General features: G+C 45.5%; 1 protein-coding gene across 1 annotated transcript; it reads right to left on the bottom strand.

The window, feature by feature from the left end:
* Window positions 1-6,095: 6,095 nt before the first annotated feature.
* Window positions 6,096-17,686, bottom strand: LOC129144581 (putative uncharacterized protein encoded by LINC00269). The gene is made up of 5 exons (XM_063815407.1): window positions 16,714-17,686; window positions 15,371-15,560; window positions 8,452-8,570; window positions 8,038-8,042; window positions 6,096-6,595 (listed from the first exon to the last, which is right to left on the bottom strand). Exons 2-5 carry the CDS (start codon window positions 15,464-15,466, stop codon window positions 6,345-6,347), a joined length of 471 nt encoding a protein of 156 aa, XP_063671477.1. The 5' UTR covers window positions 15,467-15,560; window positions 16,714-17,686; the 3' UTR covers window positions 6,096-6,344.
* Window positions 17,687-18,374: the final 688 nt, after the last annotated feature.

Below are 18,374 nucleotides of genomic sequence, written 5' to 3'. Positions count from 1 at the left end.
AGTGCCACCATGCCTGGTTATTTTTTTAATTTTTTTGTAGAGTGAGGGGTCTTGCTATGTTGCCCAAGCTGGCCTCAAACTCCTGACCTCAAGAGATCTGCCCACTTCAGCCTCCTGAGTAGCTGAAACTACAAGTACACATCACCATGCCTAGCTACATTTATTTCATTTTGAAAAATATTTTTGTAAAGAGCAGATCTTGCTGTGTTGTCCAGGCTGGTCTTGAACACCTGCCCTTAAAAGATACTCCCACCTCTGCTTACCAAACAGCTGGGACTACAGGCACGAGCCACTGCAATGAGCCTGAAGAGATTTCTTTAATCTAGCATCCCATACTTGGTTAGGATTGGGAAAGGCAGTAGTGTTTTTTAAAATTACTTAATAATTTCAGTAACAATCAAACTCATCCTTGACCCCTGCCTTCTCACACCCCATATCCAGTCTGTCAGGAAATCCTGTTGACTGTCTTCGACATGTACTAAAGATCGTCACCCAGCAACTCCCTGGCCTCCTCCCCTACTTCTCCCCTCTGACCATCTCTCAACACCACCACGACCCTGGTCAGGACCACCATCATCTCCCGCCTGGATGCTGCCAAAGCTTGGCCCCCATGCTTCTACCCACATCTTCCCACAGTCTTTCTCAACGCAGCAGCCAGAGAATGCTTTTAAATTGGGAGACAGATCATGTCGCCTCTCTGCTCAGAACCTTCCCGCAGTTCCCATCTGAGTCAGAGTAAAAGCCAAAGCCCCAGGAATAACCTCCCAGGGCTTATGTGATCTGTACTGATCCCCACCCAGCAACTCCCTGGCCCCCTCCCCTAATTCTCTCCCTCTCTCCGTCTGCTCCATGGGCCTCCTTCCAGAGCCTCAGACACACCTCAGACACTTTATTCTATTGTTTCTGCCTACAATCCTCTTCCCTCAGCACCTTGGCCAGCTCCTTCCCCTCCTTCAAGTCTTTACTCAATTTTCACTTAGGAGGCCACCCCTGACCATTCTATTTAACATTGCCATCTGTCCCCATGCCCACCATGCTCATTTCTTCTTTCTTTACTTTCTTCTTTCTTTTTTTCAAGATCTCACTGTCACCAAGGCTGGAGTGCAGTGGCGCAATCACAGCTCACTGCAGCCTCAAATTTCCAGGCTCAAGTGATCCTCCCACCTCAGTCTCCCGACTAGCTGGGACTCCAGGTTCATGCTATCATGCCTGGCTAAATTTTTTAGTATTTTATTTTATTTTGAGACAGAGTTTCACTCTTCTTGCCCAGGCTGTAGTGTAATGGTGCAATCCCAGCTCACTGCAACCTCCACCTCCCAGATTCAAGTGATTCTCCTGCCTCAGCCTTCCAAGTAGCTGGGATTACAGGTGCGTGCCACCACGCCCAGCTAATTTTTCTATTTTTAGTAGAGCCGGGGTTTTACAATGTTGGCCAGGCTGGTCTCGAACTCCTGACCTCAGGTAATCTGCCCACTTCGGCCTCCCAAAGTGCTGGAATTACAGGCATGAGCCACCATGCCTGGCCAATTTTTTCATTTTTTGTAGAGACAAGGTCTTACTATGTTGCCCAGACTGGTCTTGAACTGCTGGCCTCAGGTGATCCTCCTGCCTAAATTCCTAAAGTGCTGGGATTACCGGCATGAGCCATCATGCCTGGCTTCATGTTCATTTCTTCTTGCTGCTGCAACATAGTTTGCAGTTTCCTACATTTAGTGGCTTAAAACACCACAAATCTACCATCTTACAGTTCTAGGGGCCAGAAACCCAAACTAGGTCTATTAAGGCTAAAGTCAAGGTGTCAGCAGGGCTGCATTCCTTCTAGAGACTCTAAAGTGTTCCCTTGGCTTTTCTAGCTTCTAGAAGCCACCCCCATTCCTTGGATCATGGCCCCTGACTCCATCTTCAAAGCCAGAAGTGAAGCATCTTCAAATCTCCCTCTCTTACCTCTGCTTTCATCACCACATCTCCTGCTCCAATTCTGAATCTCCTACTCTCTTTCTTTTATAAAGACCCTTGTAATTGCTGGGCATGGGGGCTCCCACCCGGAATCCCAACACTTTGGGAGGTCAAGGCACGAGGAACACTTGAGGCCCGAAGTTTGAAATTAGCATGAACAACAAAGTGAGACCCCCACCTCTAGAAAAAAATAAAAATAAATATTAGCCCAACATGGTGGTATGCGCCTGTAGTCCCAGCTACTTGAGAGGCTGAGGTGAGACAATCGATTTAGCCCAGGAGTTTGAGATCAGCCTGGACGACATAACTAAATCTCATCTCTACAAGGATGAGGTGGGATGATCACTTGAGCCCAGGAATTTGTGGCCAGCCTGGGCAACAAAAGAAGACCCCATCTGGCCAACATGGTGAAACTCCGACTCTACAAAAATGAGCTGGGCATGGATGACATGCATGTGTAGTCCTAGCTACTTGGGAGGTTGAGATGGGAGGATCGCTTGATCTCAGAAGGTCAAAGCTATAGTGAGCTATGATCACATCACTGCACTCCAGCCTGGATGACACAGGGAGATTCTGTCTCAAAAAAAAGAAAAGAAATATATATTTCATCTCTGTCCCTGGTTCCTGGCACAGAGCTTCTAAAGCTCTTACAAAGACCTCAGTGATAGATGTGACAGGAACATCTTTTGTTTTAATATTTGGTCTTGGTCCCAGGTTTCTAACACAAGAGCCTCTAAGAATTTTGGAATCTCCAGCATGGTAAGAATGCATTTGGGGATGTTGTTGAGATGACTGGGTGACTGCAAGCTCCTAGATTTCTTCAGGAGGAGGGCTGATTGCCAATGGAAGCAACCACATGATTAGACGCTTGGAACTTTCAGCCTCATGCACTGAACTCCAGGAGGAAGAGGGGCTGGAGACTGCCTTAATCACCAACGGCCAAAGATTTTATCAATCATGCTTGCATAATAAAGCCCCCATAAACACCCTGAACAGGGTTTGCGGAGCTTCTGGGGTTGCTGAACACAGAAGATGCTGGGAGGGTGGCATGTTCAACAGAGGACATGGGAGCTCTGTGCCCCTCCTAACTTACCTTGCCCTGGGCATCTTTCTTTTTTTTGAGATAGGGTCTGGCTCTTTTGTCCAAGCTAGAGTGGAGTGGCACAATCTCAGCTCATTGTAACCTAAGCCTCCCCAGTCCCCAGCTCAAGGTGTCCTCTCACCTCATCATCCCTAGTAGTTGGAACTTTAGGTGCACACCACCACACCCGGTTATTATTATTTTTTTGTTTTTTGTAGAGACAGGTTTTCACCATGTTGCCCAGGCTGGTCTCAAACTCCTCAGTTTAAGCGATGCTCCCACCTTGGCCTCCCAAAGTTCTGAGATTACAGGCGTGAGCCACTGCATCCAGCATGTACGTCTATTTCATTGGCTGTTTCTGAAATGTATCCTTTGCAATGAACCAGCAATAGGAGATGAACTGGCCAGATGCGGTGGCTGACATCTGTAATCCTAGCACTTTAAGAGGCAGAGGTGGGAGGATCACTTGAGACCAGGAATTTGTGGCCAGCCTGGGCGACACAACAAGACCCCATCTATACAAAAAATAAATTAGCCAGATGTGGTGGTGCAGGCATGTAGTCTCAGCTACTAGGGAGGATGAGGTGGGAGAACCACTGGAGCCCAGGCAGTCAAGCCTGCAGTGAGCTATGACTGCACCATTGCACACCAGCCTGGGCAAAAAAATAAGACCCTCTCTCTCAGAAAAAAAGAAAATAAACTGTTCTTCTGAGTTCTGTAAACTGTTCTAGCAAATAATTAAACCCAAGAATGGAGTTATGGGAACCCCCGATTTGTAACAGGTTGGTCAAAAGTACAGGTGACAACCTAGGACTTGCCATTGGCATCTGAAGTGAGGATGGTCTCGTGGGACTGAGCCCCTAACTTGTGGGGTCTGTGCTAACTCCAGGCAGTGTCAGAATAAAATCATGGGATACCCAGTTAATATCCAGAGCACTGGAGAATTTGGTGTAGAAACTCCATACATACATTCAGTCGGAAGTGTGTGAGCAGAGACAGACACGGGCTTTTCTTTCACCTGTCTACCTGCTTAACTGCATAGGAGAGGCAATACGTGGTGCTCATGAACAAAGCAAGCATTAAAGTCAGACCAGACATTCGACTCAGTCTTAATATCCAGGTGAGCTTGGGCAAATCACTCATTATTGCTAAGTCTTCATCACTTCATTCGTAAAATGGGGATAACTGTGGCACCTACCTGTGATTCTGTGAGAATTAACGAAATATTATGCTTGGTGTTATTGTGATCATTATACCTATTCCAAACTATTTGACAAGGACAGTGATGGATGACAACATCAAAAAATTAGAAACTGTAGTGAGATCTCTCAGGCAAAATTCCATACAAGCAAATTACTGTCTCCACAAAGCATTCCTGCCACACCTAATTCACCATTCCCTGAACAAAATGTGCCCTCTTCATTGTCCAGGTCTGTGCAGTGCTGGTTTCCCTGCCTGCACAGCTCACTCCAGCCCATTCCAGCCCATTCCCCATCCCTCCACCTCCCCCTTCCCTCCCCACTCTCATACAACTCTTTCTCATCTTTCAGGACTTAGCTTCAATGTCACCTTAACTGGAAACTTCTCTCAGCCTCCAAAAGAGCTTCCCATTGCATTTGATGCATGCACATCATTTTTGAATTATAGTCCAAGTCTTTTTGTACCTGAATAACATGTTACCCAGTCAGTCTCTTTTCCTGGATTCAGAAGTCTTTCATGGTAGATCCAGCTGGAAGTGACAAATACATTCTTTTGAAATAAAGGGATGACACAAACAGACATAAGTTCTTAAACGTCTTAAATGGTATGTGAAAATTAAACAAAATTCAAAGACTTGTGGGAATACTTAGAAGGAAAGTTACTGGGAATGTCATAAAGGGTTAATTTGTATTTTATTTTTTGAGACATTATTTTTATTTGATTTTTTATTTTCTGTCACCTAGGCTGGAGTGCAGTGGTGCAATCAGGGCTCACTGCAGCCTCGACCACCTGGGCTCAAGTAATCTCACTTAATTTTTATTTGGTTTAAGAAACAGTCTTGGTTGAGGGTGGTGGCTTATGCCTGTAATCTCAGCACTGTGGGAGGCTGAAAGAGGTATATTACTTGAGGCCAGGAGTTTGAGATCAGTCTGGGCAATATATTAAGACCTTGTCTCTACCAAAAAACAGAGTGAATGTGTGGAAGACAATTTTTCCACAGAATGGGAGTGGAGGGAATAATTTCAGGATGATTCAAGTGCATTACAAATATTGTGCACTTTATTTCCATTATTATTACATTGTAATATATAATGAAGTAATTCTACAACTCACTATAATGTAGAATCAGTGGGATCTCTGAGCTTGTTTTCCTGCAACTAGACTGTCCATCTGGGGTGATGGGAGACAGTGACAGAACATCAGGCATCAGATTCTCGTAAGGAGCGCACAACCTAGATCCCTCGCATGCACACTTCACAACAGGGTTCGTGCTCCTATGAGAATCTAATGCTGCTGCTGATCTGACAGGATGTGGAGCTCAGGTGGTCATGCAAGCGATGGGAGGGGCTAGAAATACAGATGAAGTTTCCCTTCACTCGCCTGCTGCTCACCTCTGGCTCTGTGGCCCTGTGGTTGGGAGACTGCTGCTCAAGTGCATTCGAAAGGATCCATCCCATGCCATTCTTCAGTCATCTTTACTGCTGTAGTGGTCAACTGCAGCACCCCTAAGCTTGCAGGGCATATGCTTCACCTGGTATTTCTTTTTTTTTTTTTTTTTTTGAGACGGAGTCTCACTGTGTCGCCCAGGCTGGAGTGCAGTGGCACAATCTCGGCTCACTGCAAGCTCCGCCTCCCAGGTTCCCGCCATTCTCCTGCCTCAGCCTCCCGAGTAGCTGGGACTATAGGTGCCCGCCACCACGCCCGGCTAATTTTTTGTATTTTTAGTAGAGACGGGGTTTCACTGTGTTAGCCAGGATGGTCTTGATCTTCTGACCTCGTGATCCGCCCACCTTGGCCTCCCAAAGTGCTGGGATTACAGGGGTGAGCCGCTGCACCCAGCCTTCACCTGGTGTTTCATCACAATCAACAGTAAGTGGTAGCTTGAGTCATTGTGAGGTCACTTCCTGGAAATCACCAGCATCCCATATCCCACTGGCAAGGAGCTCAGCACTGCTCCTTGGATAACCAAACTTATTCCCAAATCCCATCTGTGTGGGTCTATCTCCTGGTACCCTTCCTACCATCAATTCTGTATTTGTAGGAGTCCAATCAGGAGACAGAAACCACTCAAAAGTTTAAACTAGAATGAGCAAGGTGGCTCACACCTCTAATCCCAGCACTTTGGGAGGCCAAGGTGGGTGAATTGCTTTGAGCTCAGGAGTTTGAGACCAGTCTGGGAAACATGGCGAAACCCCATCTCTACAAAAAACACAAAAATTAGCTCGGTGTGGTGGCACTTACTGGTAATCCCAGCTACTCGGGAGGCTAAGTCAGGAGAATTGCTTGAGCCTGGCAGGTGGAGGCTGCAGTGAGCAGAGGTTGTGCCACTGTACTCCAGCCTGAGTGACAGCGTGAGACCTGGTATCAAAAAGAAAATATATATATATATATATATATATGTAAATTTAATATAGAAAGTATTAATTTTGGCCAGGCACCATGGCTCATGCCTGTAATCCCAGCACTTTGGGAGGCCAAGGCAGGCGGATCACCTGAGGTCAGAAGTTCAAGACCAGCCTGACCAACATGGAGAAACCCCATCTCTACTAAAAATACAAAATTAGCTTGGCATGGTGGCACATGCCTGTAATCCGAGCTACTCGGGAGGCTGAGGCAGGAGAATCGCTTGAACCCGGCAGGCGGAGATTGCGGTGAGCCAAGATAGCGCCACTGCACTCCAGCCTGGGCAATCCAGCCTGGGAAACAAGAGTGAAACTCCATCTCAAAAAAAAAAAGTATTAATTTTAGCAGAGGATCAGCATAACAAGGGACACACTAGCACAAATAAAGACAACTCTAGAGAATACAGAACTAGCAGAGGCCAGGCACTGTGGCTCATGCCTGTAATCCCAGCAATTTGGGAAGCCTAGGCAGGAGGATCACTTGAGGCCAGGAGTTGGAGACCTGTCAGCGCAACATAGTGAGACTATATGTCTACCAAAAAAAAGAAAAATATTAGCCAGGCATGGTGGTGGTGCACACCTGTAATTCCAGCTACTTGGGAGTCTGTGGTGGGAGTATCCCTTGAGGCTGGGAAGTCTACACTACAGTGAGCCAAGATCATGCCACTGCACTCCAGCCTGGGCGACAGAGTGAGACCCTGTCTTAGAAAGAAAAAGAAAAGAAAGTGTTAATCCCCCTAAGGGAATCTCCTCTTCTCCTTCCCTCTCTGGAACCTCACTTGTCAGTTCTTCCTCCCACTTTCCTGTATCTTTAACCTATCCCCCACTTTTAGCGCCTTCCCACCATCATTTAAATTACTCAAACTTCTTCTGTTTTAAAAACCTCTCCCTCAACTCAGTGAGAGGTCTCCTGCACACCCACTGAACCATCTGCTCCCCCTGGTGACTTCTCTACAGAAGCCTGAGCCATGTCTCTAATCCATGAATCTCATCATGTTACTCCCCCATTTACATCACTTCTCCTTGCCTCGGGGATTAAGTCCAAACTCCTTAACAGCCCCCGCTCTGCCCTGCCTTGCAAGGCAGCCTCACGGCTTGCCCCTCTCCATTTCACCTGCTATGGAGTCCAGCTGAGCCTCACCTGCCCCCTGAATGCACACTCTTTCTCCTCTGGGAGTCTCTGAAGTGGGTGATATCCTCTGCTTATAATACGCTTCCCCTTAAACCTCTACTCTCTTCCTGGCTAGCTTCGGCTCCTCTGTCACTTGTCCGCTTTGGCATCACCTCCTCATGGAAGACTTCCTTGACTCCTCAGATTCTCAGGAGCATGGCAGGTGAGGTGCTCCTCCCATGAATGGATGGAGATTACAGAGTGTGTGTTATTCATGCTTAATTCACCAGTGCTTAGCTCAGTACCTGGCACAAGTTACTGTGGTGGCCAAAGTAATAACCCCCCACCCTGCCAACTAATTGCTCATGTCCTCTGTTACACAGCACAATTACATAGGAAGGGGGAATTAAGAGTGCAGATAAAATTAATGTTGCTCATCAGCTGACCTTAAAACAAGATTATCCTGGAGTATCTAGGAGAGCCCATGTAATTACAAGCATTCTTTAAAAGTGGAAGAGGGAGGCAGAAGGTTAAGAACCAGAGACAGTGGGCACAATGACTCATGCCTGTAATACCAATACTTTGGGAGGCCAAGGCAGGAAAATCCCTTGAGTGCAGGAGTTCAAGGTCAGCCATGGCAACATACTGTGGCCCCATCTCTACAAAAAAATAAAAACAAGATTCACTGAGTGTCATGGTGCTTACCAGCTACTGGGAAGGCTGACATGGTAGGATTGCTTGAGCCTGGGAGTTTGAGGCTACAATGAGCCATGATTGGACAACTGAACTCCATCCTGAGTGACAGGGCAAGGTCCTGTTCCTAAAGAAAAAAAGGACATTGGAATCAGGGTCCCCTCCATCCTAAGGTGGCTACAAGGCATCTCTCTCTGCAAATGAGTAAACATCATCCTCCAACTCCTCACAGAGTGAAGCAGCAGGAAAACTCCCTCACCTCATTTCTGTGCTACTTGGGAGGCCTGGACACCCAATAACCAGCACCTTGCTGATGAAACAATTAGGAAATGGCTGGAGTTGAGCTAAGGAGAATTTGGATCCTTCTTTTGGTTCTCAATAGGCAGGGTAGGGGCCAGGCATGGTGGCTCATACCTGTAATCCTTGCACTGTGGGGGGCCAAAGTGAGAGGACTGCTTGAGGCCAGGAGCTCAATACCAGCCTGGGCAACATAGCAAGACCTGGATAGCATACACCTGTGGTCCCTACTACTTGGTAGGATGAGGTAGAAGGATGGATCACTTGATCCCAGGAGTTTCAGGCTGCAGTGAGCCATGATCACACCACTGCACTTCAGCCTGGGTGACAGAGCCAGACCATGTCTCAAAAAGTAAAAAAAAAAAAAAAAAAAAAAAAAAGAGAGAGAGAGGGAGAGAGACTATAGGCAGGTACCCCCATATTTGGCTAATTTTTAAATATTCTGTAGAGACAAGGTCTTGCTAGGTTGCCCAGGCTGGTCTAAAACTCCTGGCATCAGGCTAGGCATGGTGGCTCATGCTTGTTATCCCAGCACTTTGGGAGGCTGAGGCAGGCAAATCACCTGAAGTCAGGAGTTCAAGACCAGCCTGGCCAACACGGTGAAACTCTGACTCTACTAAAAATATAAAAATAAGCCGGGCAGTAGTGGCATGTACCTGTAGTCTAAGCTACTCAGGAGGCTGAGGCAGAGGTTGCAGTGGGCCAAGATCGCACCACTGCACTCCACCCTGGGCAACAGAGTGAGACTCTATCTTAAAAACAAAACAAAACACAACAAAACAAAAAACAAAAAAACTCCTGGCATCAACACATCTTCCTGTCTTAGCTTCCCAATGCCCTGGGATTATATTGTTTCCTATAATTGAAGACACTCGTTCTTATACTGCTTTAAGGTATAAAGAAAAAAAAAACATATTGACAAATGTTGGTGAAGGCCGGGCATGGTGGCTCAGCCTGTAATTCCAGAACTTTGGGAGGCTGAAGTGGGCAGATCACTTGAGGCCAGGAGTATGAGACCAGCCTGGGCAACATGGCAAAATCCCATCTATAAAAATTAGCCAAGCATGGTGGCATACACCTGTAATTTTCAGCTACTCAGGAGGCTGAGATGAGAGAATCACTTGTGCCTGGGAGGTCAAGGCTGCAATGAACTGTGATGGCATCACTGTGCTGCAGCCTGAGAGACAGAGCAAGCCCCTATCTAGAAAAAAAAAATGTCAGTGAAGATGTGGAGGAGTTGGAACTCACATACATTACTGATGGGAACATTAAATCGTGTAACCACTTTGGGTAGTTCTGTTCTTGTCATTTTAATTGGATTTTTTTTTTTTTAAATCAAGACAGGGTTTCACTATCTTGCCCAGGCTGGTCTTGAATTCATGGGCTCAATTCCTCCCAACTAAGCCTCCTGAGTAGCTGGGATTATAGGTGTGAGCCATTGCACCCAACTGGTGTAGCCACTTTAGAAAACAGTGTGGCAGTTTCTCAAAAGGCTAAATGTACAGTCATGATATAATGCAACAATTTCACTCCTAGGCATATATCCCAGAGAAATAAAAATATATGTCCACACAAAAACTTGTACAACAGTCTTCATAGCAGCATTATTTATAATGGCCAATACATGGAAACAACCCAAATGTCCACCAACTGTTGAACAGATAAACAAAACACAGTGTGTCTCTGCCACGGAATATTGCCACAGAAGGAATGAAATATTGATACACACTATGACATAAAGGAACTTTGAAAACACTGTGCTAAGAGGGAAAAAAAGCCACAAAAGATCACATATTGTACAATTCTATTTGTCCAGATTAGGCAAATATATAGTGACGAAAAATCAATCAATGGCTGCCTAAGGCTGGGGGCCAAGGCAGGTTGGGGGAGTAGGAGGTAGTGGCTAAGGGGTATGGATATGGATTTCTCTACAGGGTAATGAAAGGTTCTAAAAGTGACTGTGGTGATTGATGCACAACTCTGTGAATATTCTAAAACCTACTGAATCGCAGATTTCAATAAATAAAGTGAATGGTATGTGAATCATATTTTAATAAAGCTATTATTTAAAATAATAATAATGGGGGGCTGGGCACAGGTGGTCATGCCTGCCTGTAATCCCAGCACTTTGGGAGGCTGAGGCAGGAGGATCACTTGAAGTCAGGAGTTTTGAGCCCAGTCTGAGCAACCTGGTAAGATCCTGTCTCTATGATAAAAAATGAAAAAATTAGCTGGACATGGTGGCACACGTCTGTAGTCCCAGCTACTTGGGAGACTGAAGTGGGAGAACTGCTTGAGCTCAGGAGTTTGAGGCTCAGTGAACCATGATCGTGTCACTGTACTGCAGCCTGAGCAACAGAGCAAGACCCTGTCTCTGAAAAGGAAAGAAAACAAATGCAAGTTTTTACCACTTTGTGAGTGTAGCCAAGTTGGAGGAGAAATAGACAAGAATAAAAGAGCACTGAATAACGAGGGTGAGTGGCTGATTAGGCTCAGTTGCTAGCTAAGTGGCTTCTAAAAAATTAATTAGTAAAGTTATAGCTCTGGGGACAGTCATGTAGTCAAAGAATGAATGCTAAACTCATTACAAAGGCCCGTGGTCTTTCTTTACATGCCTTCTAGTGAAAAATTCCTAAGTGCCTAAATAGCAAGTCTTGTTTATTAAAGACTACAAAAAAGAAATGGAGGCCCGGAGTGGTGGCTAATGTCTGTAATCCCTGCACTTTGGGAGGCTGAGGCAGGCAGATCACTTGAGTTCAGGAGTTCGAGATGAGCCTGGCCAACATGGTGAAACCCCATCTCTACTAAAAATACAAAAATCATCTGGGTGGCGGGCACCTGTAATCCCAGCTACTCGGGAGGCTGAGGCAGGAGAATTGCTTGAACCCAGAAGGCAAGGGTTGCAGTGAGCCAAAATCGCACCACTGCACTCCAGCCTGGGCGACAAGAGCAAGACTCTATCTTAAAAAAAAAAAAAATGGCATCTTCTTAAAGAATGACATAGTGTTTCATGATAAAGAAGCTCTAATTTTGCATTTGTTCAAGTATTGATTAGATTTAGCCAATATGACACCAATCTTGGATAAAGTGCAAACAATACATTTTCTCATTAAAAACTGATTAGGTAGTCTAATATCAATTCTGACCTTATTAAAAACTGATCAGATTAAAAAAATTATGGAATGATGGAGCCAATAAGATGTTCCAACCTGTTCCAAGGGGAATTCCAAAACCCACACATATTTGAGACCATCAAATATAATGAAATATATTTGATTACTATATTGAAAAATAAACTGATTATATAGCCAATAACAATTGGCAGGGGTCTCTTCATCCACAGCCACACAAACCCGATCACGCAGCTATGTGGTTGCAAGGCCTACATAGCCTAGAAGGGACTGGTCTGACTTGAGAATTCATTTCATTTGTATTTGTATTTCGAGACAGGGTCCCACTCTGTCACCCAGGATGGACTGCAGTGGTATAATCATAGCTCACTGCAGCCTTGACCAACTGGGCTGAAGAGATGCTCCTGCCTCAGCCGCCCCAATACCTGGGAATACAGGCAAGTACCACTATGTCAGGCTTTTTTTTTTTTCAATTTTTGTATAGAGAGAAGTCTTGATATGTTGCCCAAGCTGGCCTCAAACTCCTAGAATCAAGAGATCTGCCCATCTCAGCCTCCTGAGTAACTGGGGCCACAGATACACACCATCATGCCTGGCTATATTTATTTTATTAAATTTATTTCTTTTATTTTTGTAGAGCGGTCTTGCTATGTTGCCCAGGCTGCTCTCAAACTCATGGCCTTAAAACATACTCCCATCTCTGCCTCTCAAACTGTTGGAACTATAGGTGTGAGCCACTGCACCTGGCCTGACTTGAGATTTCTTTTATCTAGCATCCTTTACTTGGTAGGATTGGGAAAGGCAGTAGTGTTTTTTAAAATTACTTAATCATTCAATTAGAATCAAACTCAACCTTGACCCCTGCCTTCTCTCACAGCTTTGGGTAATGTCAGGAAATCCTACTGACTGACTTCAATATCTATCCAGGCTCTGACCATCTCTCACCACCACCGTGCACCCGGTCAGGATCACTATCCTCTCCCACCGGGATGTTGCCACAGCTTGGCCCCCATGCTTCTACCCAAATCTTCCCATAGTCTTCTCAACTTGGCAGCCAGGGTGTGCTTTTAAATCAGGAGACAGATCATATCGCCTCTCGGCTCAGAAGCCCTCGGTGGTTCCAATTTTAGTCAGAGTAAAAGCCAAAGCCCCAGCAACAGTGTCCCAGGGCTTACATGATCTGTACCGATCCCAGCCCAGCAACTCCCTGGCCTCCTCACCGACTTCGCTCCCTCTATCTCTTTGCTCCACTGGCCTCCTTCCAGAGCCTCAGACACACCAGGGAATTTCCTCCTAATGCCTTTATCCTGTTGACTCAGCCTACAATGCTTTTCCCTCAGCACTTTGGCCAGCTCCATCACCTGCTTCAAACTTTTGCTCAATATTCACTTATGAGGCCAACCCTGACCACTCTACTTAACATTGCCAGCTGTCCCCATTCCCATCATGCTCATTTCTTTCTTTCTTTTTGAAACAAGGTCTTGCTCTATTGTCCAGGTTGGAGTACAGTGGTGCAATCATAGCTCACAGCAACTTCAACCTCCCAGGCTTAAACAATTCTCCCACCTCAGCTTCCCTAGGAACTGAGACTACAGCTGCATGCCACAACACCTGGCTAATTTTTTTTTTTTTTTGAGACAGAGTCTCGGTCGCCCAGGCTGAAGTGCAACAGCATGATCTCAGCTCACTGCAATGTCTGCCTTTCAGGTTCAAGTGATTCTCTGCCTCACCCTCCCGAGTAGCTGGGATTACACCCACCACCACACCTGGCTAATTTTTGTATTTTTAGTAGAGATGGGGTTTCACCATCTTGACCAGGCTGGTCTTGAACTTCTGACCTCGTGATCCACCTGCCTCCGCCTCCCAAAGTGCTGGGATTACAAATGTGAGCCACCGCGCCCGGCCTTTTTAAAAAAATTCTTTTAGACATGAGGTCTCATTATGTTGCCCAGGCTGGCCTTAAGCTCCTGGGCTCAAGCAATCCTCCTACCTCAGCCTCCTAAAGTCCTGGGATTACAGGCATGAGCAACTGTTAACATGAAGCCCTGGCTTCATGTTCATTTTTTACTTGCTGCTACAACAAACTACCCTACATTTAGTGGCTTGAAACACCATAAATCTACCACCTTACAGTTCTAGGGGCCAGAAGCCTAACTAGGTCTATTAAGGCTAAAGTCAAGGTGTCAGAGGGGCTGCATTCCTTCTGGAAACTCTAGAGAGAATGAGCTCCTTTGCCTTTTCCAGCTTCTAGAAGCCACCCATTCCTTGACTCACCTTGAAGATGGCCCCTGACTCCATATTCGAGGCCAGAAGTGCAGCATCTTCAAATCTCCCTCTCTGACCTCTTCTTCCTTCACCACATCTCCTTCTCTAATTCTGACTCTCTTACCTCCTTGTTTCTCTTATAAAGATCCTTGTGATTGGTGGGCATGGGGGCTCCCATCTGTAATCCCAACACTTTGGGAGGCCAAAGACGAAAGATTGCTTGAGGCCAAGAGTTAGAGATCAGCCTGGGGAACACAGGAAGACCCTGCCTTTACAAAATTAAAATTAAAATCAGCTGGATATGGTGATGCAAGCCTGTAGTTCCAGCTACTGGAGAGGCTAAGGTGGGAGGATCACTTTAGCCTAGGAGGTCAAGGCCGCAGTGAGCTATGATCACATCATGGCACTCCAGCCTTGGTGGCAGAGTGAGACTCTGTCTCAAATATAAGAAAAGAAATACACATTTGGTCTCTGCCCCTGGTTCCTGGCATAGAGCTTCTAAAGCTCTTATGAAGTCCTTAGTGACAAAGGTAATACGAGCACTTTCTGTTTTAATATTTAGTCTTAGTCCCAGGTTCCTGACACAAGGGCCTCTAAGGTCTTTCAGATCTGTAGCATGGTAAGAATGCAAGTGGGATGCTGTTGAGCTGACAGGGTGGCTGCAAGCTCCTAGACTGCTTCAGGAGGAAGGCTGGCTGCCAGAGGAACCAACCACATTTTTTTTTAAATGGAGTTTGGCTCTTGTAGCCCAAGCTGGAGTGCAATGGCACAATCTCAGCTCACTGCAACCTCCGCCTCCCATGTTCAAGCAATTCTCCTGCCTCCGCCTCCTGAGTAGCTGGAATTATAGGGATGCACCACAATGCCCAGCTAATTTTTGTTATTTTTAGTAGAGACGGGGTTTCACCATGTTGGTCAGGCTGGTCTCAAACTCCTGACCTCAAGTGATCCACATGCCTCGGCCTCCCAAAGTGCTAGGATTACAGGCATGAGCCACCGCGCCCAGCCCCAACCACATTTTTTGAGGCTTGGAACTTTCAGCCTCACCTGCTGAACTCCAGGAGGCAAAAGGTACTGGAGATTGACTTAACTACCAATGGCCAATCAATCATGCCTCCATAAAAACCCAAATAACAGGGTTTGGAGAACCCTCGTGTTGCTGAACACAAGGAGGTGCTGGGAGGGTAGCGTGCCCAACAGAGGGCATGGAAGCTCTGTGCCCCTCCCCACTTACCTCGTCCTGTGCATCTCTTTCATTGGCTGTTCCTGAGATGGAGCCTTTACATTGAGCCAGTAATAGAAAATAAGCTGGCCAGATGCGGTGGCTCATGCCTGTAATCCCAGCACTTTGGGAGGCAGAGGTGGGCGGAATCACTTGAGCCTAGGAATTTGAGACCATCCTGGGCAACATAAGAAGACCCCATCTATACAAAAATTAAAAGAAATTAGCCAGATGTGGTGGTGGGAACCCTGTAATTCCAGCTACTTGAGAGGCTGAAGCAGGAGAATCACTCGAGCCCTGGAGGCTGAGGCTTCAATGAGCTATGACTGCACCACTGCACACCAGCCTGGACAACAGAGTGAGGCCCTGTCTCTTAAAAGAAAAGAAAAAAACCTATTTTTCTAAGTTCTGTGAGTTGTTCTAGTAAATAATTAAACTCAAGAAGAGGGTCATGGGAAACCCTGATTTCTAACTGGTTGGTCAAAATACAAGTGACAACCTAGGACTTCCAATTGGCATCTGAAGTGAGGGTGGTCTTGTGGGACTGAGCCCCTAATCTGTGGGGTCTGCACTAACTCCAGGTATTGTCAGAATGGAATTGTGGGATACGCAGTTGGTATCCAGACAGTTGGAGAATTGGTGTAGAAACTCCACACACATATTTGGTCAGTAGTGTGTGAGTAGAGAGAAACATGAGTTCTTCTCTCACCTGTCTACCTGCTTAACTGCATAGGAAAGGCAATGTATGGTGCTCATGAACAAGGCAAGCATTAAAGTCAGACCAGACCTAACATGTGACTCAGTCTTAATACCCAGGTGAGGTTGGGCAAATCGCTCATTAACCCCAAGTCTTCATCATTTTGTGCATATAATGGGGATAACTGTGGCCCCCACCTGTTTTTGTGAGAATCAATGAAATAATATGCTTGATGTTATCGTGACCATCATACTATTTGACAAGGGCAGTGATGCATGATAACATCAAAAAATTAGAAACTGTAATGAGGTCTCTTGGGCAAAATTCCATACAAGCAAATGACCGTCTCTCCAAAGCATTCCTGCCACACTTAATTCACCATTCCCTGAACAAAATGTGCCATCTTCATTGTTCGGGTCTGTACAGTGCTGGTTTCCCTGCCTGGGCAGCTCACTCCATCCCATCCCAGCCCATTGCCCATCCCTCCACCTCCTCTTTCCCTCCCCACTCTCATACAACTCTTCCTCATCTTTCAGGACCTGGTTTCAATGTCACTTTAACTGGAAGCTTCTCTCACTCTCCAGAAGAGCTTCCACTGCACTTGATGCATGCAGTATTATTTGATCATTTTTGAGTTATAGTCCAAGTCTTTTTGTACCTGAATAACATGTTGCCCAGTCAGTCTCTCTTCCTGGATTCAGAAATCTTTCATGGTAGATCGAGCCGGAAGTGACAAAAAGACATTCTTTAAAAGAAAAAAAAAAAGAGGGATGACACAGACAGACGTCAGTACTTGAAAGTTTTAAATGGTATGTGAAAAACAAACAAAATTCAAGGGCTTCTAGGAGAAACGTAGGAGGGAAGGTGCTACTGGGAAATATGATGGAAGGTTAATTTTTATTTTATTTTATTTTTAGAGAAAGGGTCTTGCTCTATCGCCTAGGCTGGACTGCAGTGGTGCAATCACAGTTAACTGCAGCCTCAACCTCCAGGGCTCGAGCAATATTCCCATCTAATGTTTATTTTATTTCAGAAACACAGTCTTGCTCTCACCAAAGTAAAGTGCAGTAGTATGATCATAGCTTACTGCAGCCTCAACCTTCTAGGCTCAAGTGATCCTTCAGTCTTAGCCTCCCCAGTAGCTGGGACTACAGGTGTGCACTGCAATGTGTAGCTCTTTTTATTTTTTAATTTTTAGTAGAGACGTAGTGTCGCTATGTTGACCAGGCTGGTGGTGATCTCCTACACTCAGGCAGTTCTCCCACCTCAGCCTTCCAAAGTGCTGGGATTACAGGTGTGAGCTGCCACACCTGGCTGAGGGGGTTAATTTTTAATTATAAAGAGCTCAAAGCAAATATTAGAAGGAGCCTAAATGCCTACAGCAGCTGACTGGTAAATTGTGATACATCCATATAATCAAATATTATGTAACCATGAAAAGGATTAAGATAGATCAATAGGTATTGGCACAAATGTCCACGAAATATGAAAATGTGAAGTGATGTTCAATCAGCCTGTATGTATCTTGAAGGATATGGCCCGTTTTCTCAATAGCAATTATTTCCTGAGATAAGATTATGGGTCTAAAGAGTGAAGGAAATTTTTCACTTCTTTATTTAAAAGTATTTACTATTTTTATAATTTAGTAAAAGACTAAACAGATCATTGAATTAGCACAAATTAACTCTATAAATAAATGGAAAAGACACGGACAGCCCAGGCATGGTGGCTCACGCTTATAATACCAGTACTTTGGGACGGGGCGTTGGGGGGATTGCTTGAGGCCAGGAGTTCCAGACCAGCCTAAGAAACAAAGCAAGACCTTGTCTCTACTAAAAATTAAAAAAATATTGGCCAGGCATGGTGGCATATGCCTATAGTCCCAACTACTGAGGTGGAAGGATCACCTGAGCCCAGGAGGTCAAGGCTGCAGTGAGTTGAGACTGTGCCACTACACTCAAGCCTGGGAGACAGAGCGAGACTTCATCTCAAAAAAAAAAAAAAAAAAAAAAAGACAATAAAGAAATAAAGCTAACAAGCTAACATAAGGAAAGATAAAACGTGACAAATAGGCCGGGCGCGTGGCTCACGCTTGTAATCCAGCACTTTGGGAAGCTGAGGTGGGTAGATCACGAGGTCAAGGAGTTCGAGACCAGCCTGATCAACATGGTGAAACCCCGTCTGTACTAAAAATACAAAAATTAGCATGCTGCTATAAAGACACATGCACATGTATGTTTACTGTGGCACTATTCACAATAGCAAAGACTTGGAACCAACCCAAATGTCCAACAATGACAGACTGGATTAAGAAAATGT

Source organism: Pan troglodytes, chromosome 6 (genome assembly GCF_028858775.2).
Source record: "Pan troglodytes isolate AG18354 chromosome 6, NHGRI_mPanTro3-v2.0_pri, whole genome shotgun sequence".
Taxonomy (NCBI): domain Eukaryota; kingdom Metazoa; phylum Chordata; class Mammalia; order Primates; family Hominidae; genus Pan; species Pan troglodytes.
This window is presented reverse-complemented; position numbering and strand designations above follow the sequence as displayed.

Coding starts and splice junctions, on each gene's coding strand:
- LOC129144581 (XM_063815407.1), bottom strand. CDS start 15,466: ATGAGCCACCGCATCTGGCCAGCTTATTTTCTATTACTGGCTCAATGT. Junction 8,571..15,370: donor AAAGAGATGCACAGGACGAG/GTAAGTGGGGAG, acceptor TTTTTTCTTTAG/GAACAGGACCTTGCCCTGTC.